General features: G+C 46.3%; 1 protein-coding gene across 1 annotated transcript in view; it reads right to left on the bottom strand.

Moving 5' to 3' along the window:
- MAPKAPK3 (mitogen-activated protein kinase-activated protein kinase 3) overlaps positions 1-24,419 on the bottom strand; it is a 124,660-nt gene that overhangs the window by 84,595 nt on the left and 15,646 nt on the right. Inside the window, exon 2 of the mRNA XM_027640788.1 lies at positions 21,912-21,988. Coding sequence (XP_027496589.1) covers positions 21,912-21,988 — 77 coding nt within the window. The remainder of the gene's footprint in view (positions 1-21,911; positions 21,989-24,419) is intronic.

Consider the following 24,419-nt stretch of genomic DNA (forward strand, 5'->3'; position numbering starts at 1 on the left):
CTTGGCTTATCAGCTCACTTTACCTGGAAAACCTCAAGAGGCTGGAACGTCTCGTTCTTACACACCCTGCAGGGCAGTTTGTAAAATCAGGCCATCGAGCACACACGCAATCCCAAAGGCAGTCTGTCCTACCTTCCACATCCAAAGGCAGTCTGTCTCACCATCCACATCCCCAAACTCCATAGCCTATTTGGTGACAGTGCTTTTTCTGCTTGTAGTAGCCAAGGAAACAGCCAGACATAAAGAGGATAGTGACCCTGACACCGGCCCATGACTTGGTCTCACTTTTCCAGAAGGAACAACTGCAAAAGAAACCATCCCTTGCTACCCAAGTGGAGAACAAACAGCCAAAATCCACATTCCTGAGACACCTCCAGAGGTCAGAGGTGGGAGAGGACATGAGCTCTTGCTGAAAACCTACCCACACTGTCTCTGGACAAACCTGCACTGGCTTTGACCCAGCAGCACAATGTCTGCTGTGACCACATGGGAATGCAGAGCCTGACTTCCCTCAGATCCAAGCCCTTTTCTGACACAGAAAGGGAAAAGACATGCTAAAATACACACCAACATCACCAGAAGCACCATCAGGCTGTCTTACACCAGTGATTTTCTATCTGTAGTCCTCAGAACAGGGGGGTTTCCGTGGGTTATTGCTGCCACCCCCAAAAGATGACTAATTAGAGGACGCCTACTGTCAGGAGGACTTTCTGATGGCAAGTTTTGAGTTACTCATGTTGAACGTGTTGACAACCAGTCCCCTGGGTGATGAGTTGCAAACAGTTCCTCTGAGTCTTTGAATGCCTTGGGTGAGGGCTGACAGGTGATGCTCTTCCTCCTCCACCTACATATTGAGTTCTTTCCACTCCTTCCTAATTTAGCTCCTCCTGTTAAATTCCAAGCTGCTGCCTTGAGCAACTATCTCCAAAACTGAGACTACAACAGAGCAAGTCCTAAACTCATCCCAGATATGTGAGAAGGTTAACCATGTTCTTAACCCCTTCTGACTGCACCAACATCCTGTAAGCAGAGTCCACTTTTCGAGTGGCAAGAGAATAGCATCACCTGAACTGATGAACTGGGCAACAGCTTTTAGGACAATTCTTCTCATGGGCTTCACCAGCTCTACTATGAGTCAGGAGAAAACTACCTATTGGGTATTAATGTTTGGGATAAACATGTAATATGTAGTTAGATAGAAGATGTCTTACCTCTATTGAAGTTACAGCTGCTGTAACTCAGACTGCTAATAAGTTACAGACAATACAGCTAATTTAACTCTCAGGAAGAGCAAGTTGGGTGATTTTACTGATATGGGAGAAGAAAGATGAAGGGAATGCTTCAAAAAACCCCAAGCCTCCTTTTTCCTTTCTATTTAGAAAGCCAGCTATTATTTTTCCTCACTCTTCACTCCAATTCTGCTAGCCAAAACAGTGAAGTTTTGAATCCCAGAAAAACAATCCCAGATGTGATTCCACCCTTCAGGCAATGCAAAACTGCAGAGAGTACGTAACCCTGCCTTCACATATTGACCTCCTAATACAGAGTGTACCATTGCTGCTGCCAATTTGCACACACAGTGTACTCAGAGCCTGATAAATGGTTGTCCTTAATTCCTTCTCCACAACTTTAATTGTGCTGCTGCTTTGTCTTGCCTTTGACAGGACCTCAGAGCTTCCACCTTTTCTCAGAAAACGTCTGAATCAACCGAACAAGATGTTCCATTCCTTCTTTCCTCCTTCGTTCTGGATGTGTTGTTTCTGCAGCCATCAAGGCCCAACTGCACAGCTACAAATAATATCTAGTCCTCAAGATGGTGATTAAACTTACTGCTCAGTGACATACCTGCCTTATACACTGTGCCATGGGATGGGGGTGGAAGGAAGGAAGCATCTAGGAGAGAAGAGCAAGTCTGCAACAGGCTTTAGGAACAACCCCTCAGTTCCTGGTGAGCCAGTGGAGAGTTTGCCCCCAGCACAGAGGGTGGAGCTGTCAAACCCCAGCCAGCCCAGTGTACCAAGGCTGGCAGATGCTGTGAGTGTTCACTGAGGTCAGAGTGGCCCTGCTTGTACTGTACACCCTCTCCAGCACTTTTACACAAGGAGTGAGAGTCTGACATCAGCTGATGCCATGGGCATTCCATACAATACAGAACCAAATGTAAACCCCACACCAACTCCCACACTTTGGCTGCTTTCATTCCCCATTGTATCCAGGCCATATTCCACTCACTCTCTTCTCCTGCAGTTTATTTTTTACCCTTTTCACTCCCTGCATTGTTTCCACCCTTTCTTCTTAAAAGAAAGTAGCTTCTCGGTTGATTTCTAGACTTCACAGATTCCCTCAGCATCTCAACACTTCTATCACACATTCCCTCTACATCTTACCTGTTTTCCACAGGGGACTTCCAATATCCTTTGTTTTCCCCAACTATGTGCCCCCATTTTCTTCTGGCCCCAACATAAGCACAAAATCACGTTCTAAACTAAAAGGACCAGCCACTGCAAATGCAGTCAGTCATCTGTCCAACCTCACTCCATAGCATGGTTCTAAAAACTGAAAAAAACCCCAAACCAAAAAGCCCATTTCCCTTTCCTGCTGTTCTCTGTGTCCCTCCCTATTCCTTCTGGGTTCTCAGAGTTTAAGCATGACATCAGCTCAAGGTCTGGCCAAACAGCCATAGCCCATTTCCCAGTGAACTTCTTCAGTCACCATGAAGGTAACTGTTGCCTTTTTCCAGCAAACCACTCATGTCCCAGCCTCTCCTCACAGGGCTCAATTCTCCACACATCTCTAGCAATTCTTTCTACCCAGATAACATAAAATTCAGGGTTTGGATTGCCAGGATTTGACTTTATCAATACTCAGAAATCTTCCACCTGCCTGTTTTCATCCCCTAGCTACAGCTATCATGGCTGGGCAGCCATGGGATTTATCACACCAGTTTCCCCTCTACTGTGACAAACTGCAGTTCACTGCTGGGGTTGCTAGAACTGGGACTTGGGCAAGAAACCTTGAAAGCCTGATCTGAGCAAATTGCATCAATGCTCAGTGATGGCAGCATGCCAGGGCTAATTACTTCACTGCCAATCAGTTTATCAGAAGCACCCAGCCCATGTGCTCATCTTTCCAGTCCTCTCCCGTGTCTCCAAGTGCCCCACCTCTCCCTCCTGCCCTGCTGAAACATCTGGGCAGCACCTTCTCACAGTGCACTCTCAAGACACAACAAGTAACAGGCTGTAATTAAAATGCAGTGGAAAACAGGATGAGAAGCCATGGTATAAGTGGTTATATAAAGCACCATGGTTAAGGTGCTTTAGATCCAATTGGAGCATCTTCTCTCTTGCTCAACATGGAAACATTGAGCTAGTGCCTCTATGGAAGGTAGGAGGCCGCTGGAACAGGGCAGTGTTGGAGAGCTGCATTCATTCTCCTCCCTTTCCTAGGAAGGCTGGGGAAATTAAACTAGGTCCAAGAACTCTTTCTTCTCCATTAACATGCATCTATCACCAGCTTTTCTGCAAGGCAGTCCCTCCCATCCGCTTCAGCCAGGCTCTTCCAGGAAACCAGACAAGACAAGAGTGGAATCCCTCATCTGCCAACCACCCAATCATACAGCGGGGCAGGAGACTGTAAGAGGAAACTCATTTTTTAAAAAAGAAGCTTTTTACTGTTTCTTGGGATCTGGCTTCTGTGTAGAGTGACAAACAAAGAAACTCTTACAACACACACAGTGAGGAATTCAGATTAGGGAAGTACAGAGAGAAGCGGAGACAGCTCTGAACCAAGCTTGAAAACTTGCAGATCCTCAAGTGCCTGTTGCAAGATGGGAGGAACAGGCTTGTACTGGGAACTGTAAGGAAAAAACAACTCCTGTTAAATGTTCCAGTTTGAAGAGATGCTAAAAACTTGGCTAAAACTTTCTTTTTTTTGACACAGACAATCTCCATGACCGAATTTGAGGTGGGAGGAGGAAGCAAATGGCCGCCAACATAACAAAGCAAGTCAGATCTCACCAGGGACAATCTTGAGTAACTGATCCCAAATGGAAAAATGAACTCATGTATTTTAATGGGGTGATTTCAATAAAAAAAAAATCTCAAAACCAAACAGAGCTCTAAAATCTTATGCCATTAATATCTCATAGGTTTATCTTCAATGCTTCTCATTCATATGTATAAGCTTGAGTATGTAAAAAGAGGGACAACACACTTTCATGAGCTTAAATCTTGGAGGGTTTAGACAAGAGCTGGTAAAAAAGTCTATAAATCTAGTCTGAGCAGCAGGACTGCTTGTGCAGTGGTGGGAATGCTTATTTACAGGTTGCTGCCTGCAGCCAACCTAAAGAACAAGTGATCAGGGATTATAACTCACAAGACAAACTTGCATTTGATTTATTGAGTGAAGCTTTCCAAAGCTGGTCATAAAGTTTCCCTTCATCTGCTCCTGGATCATACACAGCCAAACACAGCTGCACTCAAGAATGCCTTTGCCATCTTGTCCAGAGGCTGGGATTCAGCTCCTAAACTTCCAAAGGCCCTACGTGCACAAGGGGCAAACACTCACTGACCTGAACTGCAGGGGCAGGAGAGACGAATAAAACAGAAAACATGGAACAGTTTACTAAAGGTTTGATCTGTGACTCAACAGTTTGTACAGTCTGCCCAGGAAAGGCTGGCAACCTGAAACAGATGCAAAAATAGTGCCTTTTCTAATAATTCCACAGCCAATGAAACCCATGTAACAAATCCACTGAACTCCAGGTTGTTACCGCGGCGCGTTGCGACACTTTGGAACTTCCCAGAACAAAGCTTTTGTCCACAGGACAGAGCCTTTTGCGCAAACCAGAAACACCCACTGGTGTCACACGGTGAGTTCTGTGTATGCACACACAGCTGCACCACCGCTGCTCCTCGGCAGCAACGGCACTGCCTCGAGCACCTACACATGGGTGCAGCCACACACAGACACAGCAAACTGCACGTGCAGGTGTTCGTGAAATCGGACCAGCAAAAGCTTCAGTAAGAGAAAGCTGCAGCCGTGACCTCATCAAAGCAAAGAAACAAGATGAACACGCAGTGTAGCTCTTCGGGGAAGAGGGTCTGGAGGACACGGAGTCTGTGGATTCAATTTTCCCTGGGCTCTGATGACTTTGTGGTAGAGCAGGTGAAGTGAAACCTGACTGGGGTAACTCTAGCCAGAGAGAGGGAGATAGAAATAAACAAATATTATTCCTGGAAAGAAGGGATAGTAGCTGTCCCTCTGACAAAGTGCACTCCAGTCCAGAGCCTATTAGCTGCGGATTCCTTTCCCTGCTCCACCTCCCAGCGTCAGGGCAACGGTCCCAGGCCTTGACGTCAAAGCTGCCTTTTGTTTGCTGCACAGACTTTCCCCTTGTGCAGGTTTAGCAGACCGAGGCATGGGAGCAGGTGGGCAGAGCTCTGTTCTGACCAGATCTGCAAACTCGACACAAGGCTCCGAGGAAATCCCCTCCCCACGTTACTAATGTCAACCTTTCCAGTGAAAAAAAAAATGAAATAGTTCAGTATGTCTAAATTGTTTTACGTCTGAAGTGCCCTCTTGCTCACCTTTCCTTCGATTTGTGCCTTGTGTTTTATCTGCTGGGGTTTTATCTTGCATTATTTAGACTGCAAGCACTGCCAAGCAAGGACTCTTACTGTAAGTGTAAGACAAGGCTGCAAGACTGCTTCTTTAACTCTCAGATAGATTAGGAGAAAATCCTTGCAGAGATGAAGGATAAACTCACAGCGTTCCAGGATAGTACTCAGGGATATGAGAGGGGGAGGAAAGAATGAGACCAGGCTCTATTACAAAATCCTCCCACCTCTCCGAACCCGGGACAGCCAGAGCCAAACTGGTTGTTTTATGAAGTGAGAGGAGCCTCTCCTCCACGAGTCATGGTGACCTGGGCACACACATGCCACTCCTTGCCCTTCTCATCCACCTCACTCCCTGGCCCCAAACACAAGCTACCCTGTGGGAGTACAGGGGAAGAGGGACCTGCAGAAAACTCACTGTGTTCAGTCAGGCTTTTCCTGCTAAAGAGGCCCTTTAAGATACAGTTACAGCAGCCACAGTAAGATTACACCACTCCTAAATAAATTTCACACTCTATTACAACCTATAGCTTTTCTGTTTAGAGGTCAATAAACAGGAGGCAAAAAGGAAAAGAGCAGTCACATAGTCCACCCAGAAATGGGCACAGGAATCACCTGCTATGGATTTCCAGGAGGAGATGCTCAGAATTACAATCTGGCCACATTTGTAACCCCTCCTTCCAACAGCAATAAACCTGACACTGGCTGGGATATTTCACAACACAGCTCTCCTATTCCTCTGCCACTGAGCCTCTCCAGACCATCTCCCTCCACCTAAGGCAGAGGCCAAACCTCTAACTCCTGTCCTCCAAACATAGGCCTGCTGCAGCCTCCCCTTCTTCCCTTTTCTGAAAGCTGGGGAACCTTTGGCATCTTTCTTTTCCTTAAGACACTCTAAACAGTACTTGACTTTGTGATCCTTGCAAGAGTATTGATGATGGCTTTGTACACCTGTAACTGAGTGGAAAAACTTGACAATTATCTCCTCTCTCAGACACAGGGCCAGCACTGCTGGATGCAGCATTCCCAGGCTACTGGTAGCTAACAAGATGAGCAGCAAATGCTCCTGCTAATGAAATAAAAAAAAAACAAGAAAAAAAAAGAAAAAAAGAAAAATAAGGGAAGAAAGAAAGAAGGACAAAAGACCTTCCCATCATCTCTGATGTCAGAGCAACAAAACTCTATGCTCAGCTCAGGCCAAAGTGTTTCATCCCTTGTAAAATGTTGATTTGGGAGGGAGACTGCAAGCTGCCTTCATCTCAATGGAGCCTGGTCGTGCCATGTCGTCCTTCTGACCTGCACAGATAGCCAGACTTCCCAAAGAACTCACCCACATCCAGTTCCCCGGGACAACCTTTTCACTATCTAGTGTGAGTGAATCTTCATTCAACAAGACACATCATGGGTGGGAGGAAGGAGTCCCCTGTGGGGCCTCATACAGTCACACTTCCCTCCTTGGTCTCTCAGCCAAACTACAGGCACACAAATAAACATGGGAACCATGTCACATTTACTCTCTTTTCACCTCCTTCCAGTGTTTTCAGAGAAGTCATCCCACACAGAAAGGAAAGGCCTGTTCATTTCCACTTGCTCTCCACCAGCAGGGAGACACAAGCCAGTGGGTCGGGAGGGTGACACCACTGACACACGGGTGGTATCAGGGGCAGACGTCAGGAAGTCCAGCAGCTGCTCCAGCCTGATCTGGAGCTCTGCAGGGCAGTGCTGCACCAAACCAGGCTCTGACTTTCTATCACCGTGTCCTGCAAACACACACTGCCCGTCAGGTCACAGCAGAGATAAGCAGGACCGCTTGGACCTCACACGGATCCTTTCTCTAATATAAAGGCCTGACAAAATTGAGCCCTGGGGATGACCAGCAACCTGAACTTAACTTGTGCCACACTCCAAAACTAGGCTGTGATGCAGAGAGAAAGAATATTTCCAGGAATTGAGGAGAGAGCTATTCCAGTAATTCAGCACTCCCCTCCCACTCCACTGAAGTAGGTAAGCAAGTGGCACGAGGCTTATTCCAAGTGCTCTGAACCCAGGAGTCAGCTCTCAAGAAAACAATAGAACAAATGCTAATAGAAGGGGTGTCAGGGTGGAATGGCTGCATGTGACTGGTTATTGGCCTTTGGGCTTTTGATCCCTTACAGAGTCATATTTTCCAAGCTCTCCCTGTCACTACCAGGGCTGAAACTCTTCTTAAAAAAAAAAAAAAGGAAAAAATAAAAAAGCAATCATATCCTAGACTATCTCAACATGAAAAACATTTACGAAGCCAGATGCTTGAAGAAAAACAGCAAATATGCAGAGAGATGCTGGAGATTGAGAGGTGGTAGCAGCCCAAACTAGGAGCCAGCAGCAAGGCAAGCCTACCATGGTTTCTGAGAAAGTCTGGTTTTAGCAATTAGCTGGCTCCTGGGGCAGGATGAGTGCCAAAGCAACTCTGCCCACTCCCAGCTCCTACCCCTTCTCTCCATTCCAGACTCAGATGATGCAGGAACAAGCTGCCTGTCACAGGAGGGTGATCCCTTGCCTACTTTTAATTTATAGATATATGATGGGGTGTTTCAGAGTTAAAAAATACAAACCAACCATGTAGCTGAAAGTGCTCAGGTCGGTCCCAGCTGTCTGAGGGAACCAAACAAAACCCTTGCCACCTCCTGAGCAGTGAGTGGTTCTCTGCTGAGCAGCACTGCCTTCCCACCCCAACTCAGAACAGACAAGGAGCACGGGGCAGGCACTACCATGGCCCAGAGGCCACCCTGACTTCCCCATCTCTGTCACATTATTTTGCTTGTGATGTTGGGGGAGAGACCTAAGGAAACAAAAGTCCTGGGAGGAAGTGAGTCAGGAAACCTGCACCGTGTGGCAGGGGAAGTGTGACTCAGAGCACTTGGGGCTCGCTGCTCCCTGGTGCCCTGGAGGAGGTGATAAGATTGTGTAATCCCCAAGATAACTTGCTGCACATCCTAATTCTGCTGATCCTCCCAGGGGAGGGGTGCTTCTGCTGAGTACTGTACATTAGCTGATTTCTTAGAATAAACTGTGGCAGCTCCCTGTGAGCTCATCGTGTGGGAGGGGGGATGCTGGGCTCCCTGCCTGTGCTCTCAGAAGAACCAGGAGCTGCAGAAGCACCAGACTTATCAAGAGCAAAGACCTGGCAAACCTTGTTTACTCTGTTTTTGAGTTAAATTTGGCAAGTGTTTTATAAGAAAACAATATCAGAATCAGGTGTTCTTTAGGAACAAACTGTTCAAATTTGTGCAAACAAGTGTGGTTCTGCCCTCAGGAAAGAGTTATCTTCTTTCACAGACAGAGGGTAGGGACTCGAGTACTTGAAAGCCACAGAGAAACCAGCTATAAAGCAGAGGGAAGGATAATAAAGAGAATTCGAGAAAGAAGAGAAGGACAACTGTGGTGGCAGTAGGAGGGGAGAAGGCAGCCTGTGTGCTCAGGACTGGTGAGAAGTCAGAGAGAGAGGGAACATGAGCTACGAGGAGGAAAGAGGCCAAGAGTGCAGGCCAGGCAAGGGAAGTGAGGAGGGCAGAGAGGATGGAGATAGGATCATAGAGAGAGTCACTTAGGAGTGATGAGGAAAGTACAGTGAAAACAAAATGCCCCTGGGATTGAGAGAGCAGAGAAACATTACATTGAGGGAAAGAGGCCTCCATCCCTTCTGAGTTCTCAGTACACACCAGAGCCAGAGTTCCCAGTTCTGGATCTCTGTTCATCTAAGTGCCATTCCTTAAAAACAACCAGAGCCCTAAAGCAGGAGGGTGAAACAAGATACAAAAAATCCCCCTATTCCATCCCCACAGGACTGTCCTTGTTTCCTCTCCACGACTGCAGGCAGAAGCAGTGCCAGCACTCACAAGCTCAGCCCTCTGCCTGCGCCAGAACAGCACCTGATGCAAAGGATCTAAGACACAAGCAGGCTTTTGGAAATTTCTGCAGCACAAGCAAAGCTCAAAGGCACCTTGGGGAGCTTGATGCCAGCTGACCTTCCAAACTCCAACCCTCTGCTTCCTGGAGACCCAACAAATTGTTTTTGCAAACAAACTAATGAACGTGAGTGAAAAGGAAGTGCTCACTGTTGCAGCAAGGACATGACTGAAATGGCACACAATACACACGGGCTGTCACAGGCAGAAAAGGCCCTCTCCTGTCCCATCTCAGAGTGTCAAAAATCCACCAAACAATCACAAACACAACAAGAGTTAGGGAAATCCAGGCCTGGTCATGCAGAAAGCTCACTCTCAAGAAGTACTGTTTCCAGCAGGGACCGTCCTGTGCTCCCCGGGGAGGAACACGGGTCACGCTCAGGGGCTGCGGCTGCGCAGCCTCTCTGTCCGTCTGCAGCACATCCAACTGCACCTCAAGCACCGCCTGAGAGTCCTCACTGTGCCCAATGTGGCACTAAAAAATCCACACTTAGAACTGCAAATTTGTTATGCTGTTTGAGTCAGGAGCCAGCAATGATCAGACCAGCAGTTCCAGGGAATGTTACCCCCAGTGAGGGGACAAAGCTGTTGGCTGAGACTCAGAAGACCTAAAGCCTATTTCCCTTTCTGCACAAACCTGTAGCTATGCTGAGACAAACCACTGTGCACCCTTGGGCTCCAGGTCCCTTTTCCCCCTTTTTTGCCTTGCTGGTATCAAATACAAGCTTCCTGGGCTTCAGCTTCTGAACAGTAACATTAGATACATCCTAGACTGCAAAATGCTGAATGGGTCTGTAATGGAAATAATAATGAATACTTTAGGTTTCAAGCCTTATGTTTCTAGGTCAAATGTTCCTTTAGGTTTGTACGACCTAACATCTCAGGACTAGAAAGACTGGGAACAGCTGTGTAAAGGACTTGCACACAGGGGAGCAACTGACCCTACAACTGCTGGTAACAAAAACAGTGCCATTTTTATCATAAAATTCAAATCAAAGGAAGTTCTTATTCTTCACCCATGAAAACCCAAAGCTGCCGGAAAACAACTTTGTTGGAAATTTGTGATTGTTGTCATGGGTTCAGTGAGATCCTGCACTGTAGTTCTTTATTTCACTGTGAGCAGACTGTCACTCAGAAATAGGATGACTGTATTTTACTCCTGCAGGTGGGATCTGCAAGGCCACAGTGCAAGGACCAAAAGCATCCGTATCATGCTCTGTAAGTGTATGTTAGTTATTCTGCCCCCTGCAAGCCCTCACCCACCTTGTGGGCACAGCACAGGGATGGAGCTGCGTGCAGCTGAGCAGATACTCTCAGATTTCTGTTTAAATGATGTTTTGCAAGCCTGACTCAGCTGCTGACACCTCCTCACCACACAGGATGCCTGCACTCTTTCACAGCTCTGTTTTTCCCTTTGAATCTGTGCTAAAAGGAAAGCATCAGGTGGAAGATATTTTTCTAGTTAATGTTTTTTGAGATGCTGCCTGGCCTAGATCAATTCCAAGAACTGAGGCAGCCAAACAAAGAAACTTCTATTCAGGCTGATCAGCAGCATGAGCATCACTGCTCTGGCAACTTCCCACGCTGTAACAAGAATTAGCACGAGCCAAAACAAGACCACACGCAAGAGAAGGGCTGAGCAACGCACTCAGGAGCTGCCAGTGACAGCACCCCCAGCCCCTCTGAGCACACCCGAGGCAGGGGCAGCCTCCAGCACCAAGCCTGTTACACTTCCCTGGAATCCTCACTCCAGTAGAAAACCCTCCCCAGCACTGTTTTTCCAGGCAGCCAGCCAAGCCTGAGCACCTGCACAGCAGCCATGGGGGGAAGGCTGGAGATGGGGCTGTTCCCTCAGCTCCCTCCCACGAGGCCGTACCCTCGGACAGGGCTCACACCCCACAGCCTCTTCCCTGCCTCGCAATTCTACGGGCTGCTGACTCTGGGGCCTGAAACTTGGATAGCAGTAAATCCCTTTGGGGGACAGGATGGGACAAGGTAGAGTCCTGCAGGATCCAAGTGCTTCAGACCTTCTTCCTTCACCCCCCACAGAAAAAAAAAAATAAATAAATCAGTTACTTCCATGAACTCTGCACAGGCACAAAAATCATCTCGAAAAGTCATCTCATCACATGAAGCCACCAGTGCCAGCTTAGAAAGAGTGGTTTTGGCATTCCAGGTTACCCCAACCCCTTCTTCTCTCCTTTGTGTGCACTGTGACAGATGCCCATGCTGGCATCCATGGAGAGTTTGTTTTCTTTCCCAGCTTACTGCCATGAGGAGCTGACATCAGGGGCTGGCCCTCATCAGAGCTTGACTGAAAAAGTAGTGTCAACAATGACCTGTGTCAGTTGAGAACTCGAAGCCAATTTTAAGCGCAGAGGGAAAGAGGAATTCTCTCTCTTTCCTGAATAAAGAAAGCCAAAAAACATTGAAAGAGGAAAAACCTTTGGACTTGTCTGCGAATAACTGCATCCATGGAAATAGCAATAGACATACCTTCCTCTGCTGTGTTCTGCTCACTATAAGCTGTTTCCTGATCTCATCAGATTCATCACAGCCATCAGGCTCAGCTAAATTTGGCACTGGAGCTATGGCTGTGACAGTCACAGCTGGGGAGTAACAAGCTTTGAGCCAGTCTGAGTAAAGAAGCAAATGAGCCAGTATCTTTCCAGTAGTCCAGTAATAGTTTGTTTCCAGAGATCTCTTGCCTGGGGACCCCACAGGCACTAATAAACCCTCACAATCCCCAGCTGAACCCCACAGCATCAGTATATCCTACACTACACTGGAAAACTGAGGCACTGGACAACAGTGCTTGACTCCCATCCTGCAGCAAGAAACAGAATCCAAATTACAAGGTTATAAACTACAAACTCATCCTCCCAGCAATTTCATTTAACTGACTGGAATTTACCCTATGGCATGCACAGTCTTTATATGGCTCTGAAAGCACATAAACATTCTGTGCATCAGTGCACAGCATCACGCTGTCATTGCCCTCTCAAGGTTTATCTTAACCAGGGCAATTCTGGGGCAGTCTGTGGCTGAGAAGCTCTTTGCACCACAAAAGGCACTTCCCTCCCCGAGGAAGGGAGGACACAGCCACTGGCACAGCCTGGCTGAACAGCTGCTCTGCTCCTACACTGATGGGCAAAGAAAACCAGAAAAGGGGATCCCACAGAAACCTCGACAGCCGGAGTTACAGCAGGGACACTTTTGCTGATGATGTGACATGGCATTTCAGAGTGGCTTCCAGACAGGGCCCCTTTCTAAAAAGGGATATTTTGTCACCTCCAAAGCCTCTCTCAGTGCAGTGAGGGTTAATCCAGGCTGGTGAACAAGCAGGATCAAGATCAGCTCATCTTTTCCATTCAAGCAGAGACTGCTACAGAAAATGCTGGTTGCTCGATGTCTCAGTGACTTCCAGGAACAGTGAGCTAAACTCAGCTGCTCTTCCCAGCACCAGCTGAGGGGGCGGCAGGGGATGGAACACAGCCCTATTCTTGGAAGGCAGGAAAAAATAAGGCTCTGGCAGAGCTATGCAAACTCTCCTCTCGCCCTCCTCCTCTCCCCAAAAGATTCTTTTCAGCATCTCTTAATTCCTCAAAGTACAGCTGGGTTGGTTTTTCCTTTTATCATCTAACAAACATAAGAACAATGCAAGAAAACTGCAGGCAATTCTCAAGCAGAAAGGTTAAGTTAATCAAATGAATAATGATAAGCTCATGTCTGTGAGCTCCCACATGCCCCATGATCTTGCTCAGTTTAGTGCATGACCTACTGTACTTCTTAACATTTCCCTGCTAGATAAACACAGAAAGCTATAGAGCCATCCAGCTCATGAAAACTATTTTTGGCTGCTTTATCTTCAAGCAATACGAATTCCAAGGGATGATTGGATATTTGGACTTCTCCCAGCCTGGCTGACTGGGAAGGGGGCAGACAGTAACCTCATTGCTATTCTCCTGTGGAAACAAACATCTTCTAGAGATGACAAGTATCTGGCTTGTAGGTACAGCACTCAGAATGAGATTCAGGGAAATGGAGCAGTCCCCAGCTGTGAGGAATGTGAGGACATCCTTGAGGCACACCAAAGAGGAAAACAGAAACCAGAATGAGTTTGTTTCAGGGTTCCCCACAAGCTGCCCTTGAAATACAAGGCAGCAGCACTGAGCTGTGAACAGAAGGAGAAATCCTGCTGCAGGGCTTGCAGGCAGCAGTGCAGATGGATGAGGATTTGCAGCAGCTTTCATACAGACTCGAGCCTGGCCCTGAAAATAAAAGGAAATAAAAGGACTCTGTGCTGGCAGGTGTGACACCCGTGTACCTGCCTGCAGGCACCCAGCAGAGCAGCTCCCTTGTCCAGCAGGGCTGGAATGAATGGTCCCAGGAGCAGCTGGTCATCCCGGGACAGGGCTCTGGCACTGCAGGAGGAGCTGTTCCCACAGAGACACAGCAGGGGCTCGGCTGATAAGGGTCTGTCTCCAGCCCAATCGCTCTCTCACCTACTGCAAGTGCTCCATGCTCTGGTTTTGTGGTGTTGGGCATTTCCTTCAGCTGCTGGACAGAAGGAAAATGCAAATCTGCCTGGTTACACAGGAGCTGAAGGTCCCTGCCGTGCCAAGGCCATGCATCCATGGCTGGGAGACAAGAAGACTCTATCACTGTCTTTCATGGATTTTAGGGATGTTAAAACCCCCCACCCAGGCAATAGCACAGAAAGCAATGTGGAGTCAGCAGCAAACCACAAGACCACTTTACAGGTTGTTGAACATTTTGCCCTTGCTGATTTCCAGGTTCTCAGGCACCAGCTAAGAGACTGAAGCACTCTGCTGTCCCGCTGGCAATTCTGAACTCCACAGCATGATGCACCATTTATTTCTGCTCCCTTCAATTAGGAACAGGAAGCTCAGAGTTGGGCACTGGGCTCATTTTTAGCTGTGCCAATCTGATGACCCAGCTCCTTGCCTATAAATCAATGTAGATGTGCTCATTTACACTCTGTGAGAAATTGGTTCGTTAGCTAGAATTAAACAGAGGCCCAAGCCACTCCATTTAAACTTGAACGGTGCTCTTGAACACCCTGTTCTGTCCTGGATCTGGGATTTGCTTCGTGCCTTCCTATATTTAGCATACAGTAATGTAATTGAGGCAATAAAATAAGGCCCACAAATAGACTGGTTTCTCAGTACTTAATCAAGGACCTTTTCCTAGAACTGCAGAGGGCTGAAATTAAAAGAAAGGAATGTGTGGTAATCAGCCCCACGGAGGCAGGAGGAAACCACCATGAATTTAAACTCCAAACACACACTGGCCAGCTGAATGTCCCCTTGTTTGAATTAAATGTGGCTTTACAGTGACCCAGGCCAGGGTCACATGGCATGAAACACTTGAGAATGCACAGCCCACATACAGGGAATTGCTGAGCAGATACAAGTCATGGTCTGGAAGTCACTGTACAATAAGAATGTCCTCAGACCCCATATCCATAACGGATGAAGGAAATGGCAGCTCTGAGGCACCTCTGCAATAATGCTCATCTGCTTCTGTCAGCTTGTGAACAGCAACAGGCACAGAAAGAAGTGACTGAAAGATAAATCCAGTGTGCAAACTGCAAAATGCATAAAGCAGGCAGCACTCACACTGCAGCAGGAAAGGAGGCAGGGACCTGCAGCACTGTGCTCGTTCAGGCTCACTAATAACAGGTCTTAGAAGATAAACTGGAAGACTTCATTTTCTTCTTTAATAATCTAATTTGTATTGGTGGGCTGAATAAGAGAACTATGTTTTAAAAAAAAAAATTCTTTCTGTTACAAGTTTTCACATTACCATTAGGAAAATCTCCTCTTCGCATTCAACCTAACAACTGCCAGAAGAATAAAACAAAGATAATATTCTGTAAGCAGAAACACAGACATTTAAGAAGTGCTGAAATGCTTCAGTAACTGCAAAGCTTGTTTTGTCTGGAGCTTCATTTTAATGTATTTCTGCAGTATCAGCACAACAAGCCTCCAAGTGCCAGTTGGGACATGCAAAGGCATTGATGCAGAGCTAAGACCTGAAAAGGTCTTTTAAAATAGATTTCAGAGCTGTATTTTGTAGCTTTGGCAATACCCTTGAGGAGGACAGTTGTACCTCCCCATCTCTTCTGCTCACAACCTGCAGCTGTTCTGCAAACAGATGGAACAGCCTGTCTTGCTCAGTGTGCCCCTGGAAACATCCTCCAAACAGCTTCTGCCAAAGAAGTTTTAGGATTGAAGTTACTTCCCACATGTAGAAGCTGCTGACTTCTCTTGGAAAACTGTTCCTGCATAACATGGGATCTCTACTGGATCAGACAGATGAAAGATTAAGATTACCCCTGCACTGGTTTCATACATTGCATTCCCAGCCCAGAGCAGGGAAAGTGAGAAAAGGAGAGAAAGAGAATATGGGAACGAGACGACAGCAGTATAAATTTAAATCAACTCTTGGGTCTTTGATTCACCACGAGGATTCACCAGAACAGATGAGAAGGAGGGCCCAGCTCACTCCCTTCCCTGCCATCACCCTGCAGAGGAAAAGCAGTGCTGGGCTCTAAAGCTGCATCTAAAAATCCCTCACTGAAAGCTCCAGATACTGAGAACTGATTATGTAAAGCTGCAGCAGGGAAAACATTCCTTGTACGGTGCTGAGCTTTTTCAATACAGGTCTACAAAACAGCATAGCATAATTAAGCCTCCATAAATATTAATAATTCCATTTGTAATTCCATTTCTAGTTCCTTCTGCTCATCCAATAATTAATATTGCTTTCACATCACCATTACAGATAACAGCTTGATAGTAGGAACAAAAGATTAGGCCGAGCATCTCATTTGTAATGAATGGAGATGAATAATATCAGGTGCAAATTGCAAAGGGCCAGAGTGCAGACACTGACTCCCCAGTCTCCAAGCTAACTCAACACACAAAAGCCTCTCTCTGATATTCACAGGTACTGGCATTTCCTAGAAAGACACTAAGAAGAAACAATTTACCCTTAAATTATGAAACACTCACTGGAGATCTAAGTACATCTGAAAAATACATGTCAAATGGAATTCACGGAAATGCACTCCAGTGTTTTAAGAAAGACCAAGTTACCTTCCTAGCATGGCAACATTAAGGAGATAGAGGTGGAATTAACACCTCTGCCATTGTGGTGAACTCATTCACAATGAGGAGAGCAGAGCTGTAACAGAGGGTGTATGAGAAGCTGTGAGGCAAAGCTGATGGGCAGGTGGGGGACTGGGCAGACATATATATATATAAAATAAATAATCACACAATTCAGAGCAGAATTAGCACGTGAACCAGTGTAATGCTTCACCCTCAGCCTTGTCTCCTTTTCCTCCCCAAGACCTCCTGTTCCTTTGGTCAGGCTTCCCCTCCCGTTGCACACTTTGCAGCACAGAGCTCAGTGTCCCTCAGGCACATCTTTACTGTACCTTCCAAGAGCTTCCTTGGGCACCATCTCACACTTTGATGCTCCAATTTGTTATGCAGGAGTAGCCTGGGCTTCCAGATCTCACCCAGGCCTTGAGCCCAGAGCAGACAAGCCTGGTAGTGCTCCAGTGCAGAGAGCACACAGAACAACCTCCCTCCCTTAGTTAATCCTAGAAATCCTGTTCTGGAGCACTTGCAAAGGTGGAAAAATTCCCTCAGCTCACAGGCACGTTCCCTACAGAGCATCCAAGCCCTGCAGCTGGACAGGCTCATGGCAAGCACAAAAGCTCACCTGTGAGCACTCCTTTTCCTCAGCTGGGAGGCTCAAAGCTCTAAAGACTCTGTGCTCCCTTCCTTGTCCAGCAGAAGGGGAATTACTGTTTCATCATCTGCATCATCATTCGGAACATTTCCAAACAAAATTAATTCCTAAGTAGGCAGGAGCTTAACTCCCCAGTGGACAGAATATCCAAGAATGCAGGATGCTTCCACCCCCACTGACAGAGAATCCCAAATCAATATTGCTTTGGGGGATGGGGGCTTTGAATCTCAGCCAGCCCACTTCCCTCTGAAGTCAGCAGCACTCTGGGGCCTTTTTTGATCCAGAGCCTTTTCTTTTTTATTTGATTCAATGCCTCCAAACAACCTGCTCCTAAAGAAGCCGAGGTGTCATTCTGTCCTATAAGAGTCATGAGAGGCCTTAAATCCAGCAAAGGGATCATCTCCCTCAGGGCCTGTCCCTAAGCCCCCAGCGAGAGGGGGAGACAGGGAAGAAGTCCTTCACTCTAAACTGCCCACGACTGTTCTGCTTGGCTAATCCAGTTTTCCCTTTGGCACATTGAAATCCCAGCCAAAAAGCCAGTGTCCTGGATTTCCCCAGTGCTAAAAACTGCCACATGCACTGTCTCTCCTCTCAGCACCTCCACTGGGGTCTTATCTGAACATGTACTTTCTAAAAGGCTTATTACTACTTAGTATTTTTATAATACTTTTTTTTCCTGGTGCCTAATAATTGAGAAATGAATTCATTATCCTCCTGTGAGCCTAGTGTATTATTCTGCTGTCATCCAAATATAGATCAGAAATACTTACTAAATGCTTCTACTTATTTTCATCTTCATTGACAATTGCACCATTTCCATTTCAAAGAGGCCTTACACAATTCCTTTTCAGTTTCAAGCAGAATGTTTAAATTCTTTAGTGTCCTTGAAGAGATAGCAGCCAAGGATAATTTCACATTTTCCTTTTCATTTCCAGTTTTCTGCACTTCATTTCTAATTTATATTAACTGTGCCCTGCTCTGCCTCCCCTTCCACATTGCTTTCACTTTTTTTGTTCCTAATGCTGTCTTCACCACTGAACAATGATCAGCTATATGAAGATAACTATTTCCTGAAGGCAAAATCACTCCTCTTTGCACTTTTCCTAAAGAATACCTAATTCTAATAAGTGTTTTCTTATAAAACACTCGCCAAGTTTAACTCAAAAAGTCTTTTAACTTTGGGTAAATTATATGTTACAGTATTATCTGGCAAAGTCTTCTTCTTATTTAGATTTACCTTTAACAAGGTCACAGTCATGCAGCTGCTACCAGCTTCCAATCCAGCTCTGAAACCCCCTGCTCCCAGATGTGCTGGGTCTGATAAAACACTATTCAGTGATTTCTTGGAAGTCCCCATGGCACATCAATCCTTCCACCCTGAGAAGCTTCACCTGCTGATTTGTGTAACCATCACACACTTATTTTTACATGCAGATTCCTGGACTCCAGTGGTCCAGTTGTCACTGAGTCAATGTGGCAGCAGGGCCTAACAAGCATCTCCACCCCCAACACCCAGTGAGAACATTTCTGCAATCCTTGGCATGGCAGAGCACCCTCCTGCTGCTTTCACTGGTGCTGGGCTTAGAGCTAGACTTCAAAAATGTGCTCCCAAAATGGGTGTGAAGGAAAGGAAGGAAAACATCATGGATGGAAAATAGCAGAGAGGGACAAAGTAAGAGCCTGAATTCTGCACAGTACTGCTGCTGATGCAAGCTGGCAGCTGGGGATTGAGACCCCACTGCCCTGGGGGGACTCCAGCAAGAACAAATGCAAAGAGATCACCAGTGAAAGGAGTAGAATTATCTTACTGGATCTCTCATCTAGGGCAACAGCCTCCTAGGTAGAGCCTAGAGGAGAAAATAAGAATGGAAAAAGATCACATGAACAACAGCATTTCCTAAAAAGCTTTGAACTCCCAGGACCATGGATATCTCATGCCACCCAACAAGAAACTATTGCTCTCAGCATCTGATGAAGTGTTTGGTCAAACTGGTTCCTCCTGGCACCGTCACTGAACCATCCTGTGCAAAGACAAACCCTCTCAGTCCCAACTGCACCAGATACCTCCAGCAGGCTGACGTCAGGGCCACCAAGGATTAGAAAAGCACATGATGGGAGGAAGCAAATTACACCAGAGGCACATGAAGGGGGCATGAAACAGCCCCTTCCCAGCAGCTGCTGTCTCATGATCTGCCCTTGATTCCAGCACTGATGACGGCTGTCCCCAACACTTAGGTTGCTGTTGCCTGTGCACTTAGAGCAACACAAATTTGGGAGCCCCTGGCACAGGTTACAACCACAAGCAGAATTCCTCTTTGATACCACTTAAGCCAGAATGAGTTCTGAGAAACTGCTGCCACATGTTCCCTCCATGACGCAGGGCTGAGCGAGCACCTCTGACTCGGTGCTGGCTGCAGTTCCCGAGACTGCAGTGCCTGGTCCCACACTCAGCACTCCACAGAGGAGAGACCAGAGCTGGGCAACTGTGCCAATCCCCGTGGCTGTGAAGACAGCCACATGTTCTTCCAGGTACAAGTGAACAGGAGCAGTAGCACTCAGGGCTGTCCCTGTCTATGGGAAACTTTCACCCACACACCAAAACCTCCGTGAGGAACGAGTAGGTCACTTGGGTCTCACTCGGCCTCTCCTATCTGAGACAAGTCTGGCCCAAAGCCTTAAAAAACATGAACCCCCCTCACCTCTGAGACTCTGATGATAGCCTGGCTTAAGCAAGAAGCCTCCAGTGAGGTCAGGTTGGGTGTCCTGACACCTTACCTGTGGTATGACCTTCCTTGCAGTGCTGTCACTCCATAGGGAGTGACCAGTCACCACTGGTTAGATTCACCACAAAATCACAAGGCACCTTCCCTTCCCCTCACCAGCCATGGCTTACTTGTAGACCACAGAGGTCTCCAGGAGTGACCCACTATTGACAGTGATCAGGGTATTCTGTGCTGTCACCCAGAGGAAAAAAAAGAGGCTTCATGGATAAATTTTTCCACACCCTGACCCTCCATCCAGGAGATAGGCAACTACATTCCATGCTCTGTTAGGTTCCCTTCCCTGCAGAGGGAACTCTGAGGAGAAGGTGGTGTCAGAATGCTTGGCATAATGGGAAACCTTGTCCTCCTTTCTGGAACCTGTCTTGTTCTCTTCTGACTAACCAGGTCTGAGAACTTTAGGATGTGCTGCATAATCTCCTACTTACCCAAGCTTTCAGGAAGGAGTCAGGGAAGAAAAAGCCATTTATGAGAAAAGACTGGGTTTGTGGGAGCTTGTTGAGCCACAGTGTGTAGTCTTTAGGGTATGTGACTATTTACTTCTGCTTTAGCTGTACTTTTGTCTTTCAGCAATGACAGCTACAGTTCTTTTTTTTTCCCCCATTTACAATTACTCACCATTAACTGAAATAAGTTTTAACATGAAATGTTAACTGAATACCAAGAGGAGGAAGACACTTTGAGCAGCAGCCACTAACCAACCTGAGAAGTCAGGCTAAAGCCAAAAGGCCCCTTTCTTCAGCTTATCACACTTTGCTCCCCCTGTTCACATGGAGCTCTGCAGACCTGGGAGCTGCAGCTGCTTCCAACAGTTCTTCTCATGAACCTTTGTTATGAGGTATTTACATCACTGTTTACCAGATATGCAATGGTATTGCATCTTAAATATATCAACTCCACCCTCAAATGAACATTATTATCATGTCATGTTTTACCTATACACATACACACAGAATTTGTTAAAAATTAAGAGCGGTTTGAGAAACTGGGACAGGAAATGGGCATATCAAATGTAAAGTGATTTTTTTTTCAGCCAAAAAATGCCCCCAGACAATCACACAGAAGTGCTCTTAAATTTTTTGTTTAAAAGCAATCAGCTTTCAGTTGGTTTGGCTTTTACCACTTTCTGCAAACTCCTGGCTCCCCAGCCAGCCACTCACAACCAACAACTGCTGGTATTCTAAAAGAGCACCAATATCTTGCGGGTATTGTCTTGAATTTTCTTGTGCTCAGAAATAGTGCTTTGGAAGGAATGCCTGTGTTTTATCCAAGTATCCTTACTTCACTGTCATACTGACAGGAAAAATCTCTGAGGGAAGTAAATTCACTAAAGCCATTAGAAAAAACACAGACACAGAACAAAGGAAGAGGCAAGAGCCAGAGACAACTCCTCTGGCACACAGCACAGGGGAAGGGAGAGCCTTGGGCATTCCCCCTCTTTCCTTGTGTGACATTCCTTTATTTTTAAGGCACTCCTAGGAGTTTCCTTCCAGCAAGCCCCAGCTCAGAGGGCAGAATGTAGGGCAGGAGCCATGCACCCACCAGACATCACATCTGAAACAGTCTCAGCCATTTCCAGTTGCCAGAGCTCACCCCAATCACTGTGTCTCATTTAGTTGCTACCCAAAGGTATCTTGGGCCTGCTGGGCCCATCAGGATAGAAAAGGCATAAAACAATGACATTCTGTGTCCCAGCACTGCAGGTTTTACACTGTTACCACAGGGCACAAAGCAGGACATGGAGCAAATAACACTCTGTGAGCAGGAGAGTGACTTACCCTGGGGGAAATTCCCAGCTGACAAAGGATTCTGCCCAGGCTTGTGCACCACTTTGGTTCCGTTCACGCCGCTGAAACTGGTTTAAAGAAAGCAAAAAATAGGTAATTTCACTCTCTGAGAATATCTTCTTCCAGGAAAAAACAATTTTCTAAACAACACATCAGGCTTTTTTTTTTTTTTTAAACTAATTTAGCACAAGACTAGCACAGCTCCTTGCTGCCTATTGACCCAGCTAAATGCAGACAGCTACTGAAATTCCTAGAACAGCAGCTTCTTCGAGGCCCAATGCTCACAGAAAGACCCCTTCCACCTGATTTGACCCACACATTTGTCAGTGCCCAGACTGCTCTGCTGGAGGATCCAGCATTTCTTAGGTTTGTGGGCTCATATCCTATGACTCTACTAAGTTTATTCTGTAATCCCTTCAAGGATCAGAGGCAAAGAGCTTGATTTACCTGGCCTGTTAGTCAATTAGCCCATTTTCAGCAGCCCCTTGTTTTCTGCACTTTCTTGACATCATAAATTCCCCTGGACTCAGAGGAAGGCAGGGACATTGCAATTTGCTGTATGATGTGGACAATGGCTCCTGCCCCAGTTTGAAACCCAGAACACTTTTTTCCTGCTTTTGTCTCAAAGTGGAAAGAATGAAACACTCATTCCTGGGGTGAGGCAGCAGCTCCTGACCTTGTAGGAACTCTGTAGGAACCGGGACTAGCTGCCACCCCAAAGGTGAGAATCTGCTGCTGTGCTGTGCAGGAGGAGCTGTAAAGCCTCTGGAACCACACTCCCACTTTCCCTTCCCCTTCATTCTATCCTAAGAGGATTCCTAAGGGGAAGAGTTTCATTGCTGTGCTTCAGACATCAACACCCCTGAAGGTGCAGCAGCCTGGGGCACAGAGGCACTTTCCTGGGAAACAAATGTGATGTAAAGTCCTCCTGGTTTTACATCTCGGCACCTCTTTGGAGTAACAAAATGCAAACACCACCAATCCACCTGAGCACCATCTACATCTGTGGGAGTGATGCTCAGTCAGAGCACAGGATGGATTCTACCCACGTTGGTGGGCTCACAGTATTTAACCTGAACTGAGACATGAAATAAGCAGCTCACAGGCCCTTGTTTTATCAACACATTTCTGAGAAATGATGTGAAGCCTGGGACTGCCCTTCTAAACAGAACTGTTACACCCCAGTGACACTGTTCAAAGGGAAGAAATGGCTGTTCATGCTGTCATTCCATGGCTACACAAGGCAAGTTGGTAGCTTTGTCATACAATCCTGGTAAACGTTCACTTTCTCCTACAGATTCTTTTCCTTTCCCAAGGCTTTTGGCAGAGCCCATTTTCATGCTGTAAACTGGATCACTGTGTACCCTGTGTAATTTTTGTTACAGAAAAGCTGCACTGAGCATGTTATTATTTTACACATTATCCTTTCTCTTCTGTACCTTTTATCAGATCATAAAGAATAAAGAGTTGATCTCAGCTATCAAATAACCACAAATGCCTGCTGCAAGTCTGAACCAGGCAGAAGTACAGATATTACACACAGATAAGCAGAGCTCTCAGTAATCTAAGCTGCAATAATCACCTTACAGTTAAGTGTATTGCATAATGGGCTGTTCGGACCATAAATTAGCAATAATATGGAATCAATTCAAGTAAAAAAAAAAAAATCCGAACTTTGCCTTAAAGAATGACCTTTTTAATCAAATCCAAAGCTTTCAATTCCATGAAAAATAATTTTCTGTCCCAGCATTTTTAAGGACTATGGTAATTTTTCCATTTCTTGTCCAGATCTACAAAAAATCCTTTCTTTTTTACACATATTTAAACCCAAATATTTCAGTTTCCACAGGCTATCAGGTTCAGTCTGACTCTTCTTTCTGAAGAGAAAAGCCTCATCTTATTTACCACCATATTTATGTCTCACCCTATTTAACCCTCATCTTTCAGGCACACAAGTAGGGCTGGATTTGTTTCCTTTTAACACACACAAAACTGTGAGACAAGCCAAAAATGACCTTGTGCAGATACAGTTCTCTTGGGAAGCCAATGCTTTCACCTATGCTCAGGTTAACAGAGAGAAGAACACTAGGAAAGGGAATATATTCACTTTTCAGAGAACTCTACAATGATGAAAATTAATCTCAAGCACAATTCTCCACTTCTTCCTGCCCTGCTCACACATCAGAAAGCAGTGCCTTTGGAATAAATCAACACCCAGTCAATACAGCACCACTTTGCCAGCACACTGCTGCAGCCTCAGCCCCACCACTGTGCTGGGTAAAACTGAGCACACCACGGTGCCTCTCCACTACTCTTTCAGTGAGGAAAGGTCAAACAGATGAAAAATTAATCAATACCTCCTCTGAGACACATTTACTCTGCCAGAGAGATGTAAAGGAGCACTACTGCAAACCAGACCTGTGCCCAAGCTGCTCCACACACTCTCTGCAAGGACACAATCTTGATTTACACACAGCACCTGCCTGGTCTGAGTGACAA

This window comes from Corapipo altera, unplaced genomic scaffold (genome assembly GCF_003945725.1).
Source record: "Corapipo altera isolate COAL_440 unplaced genomic scaffold, ASM394572v1 55, whole genome shotgun sequence".
Lineage (NCBI taxonomy): Eukaryota > Metazoa > Chordata > Aves > Passeriformes > Pipridae > Corapipo > Corapipo altera.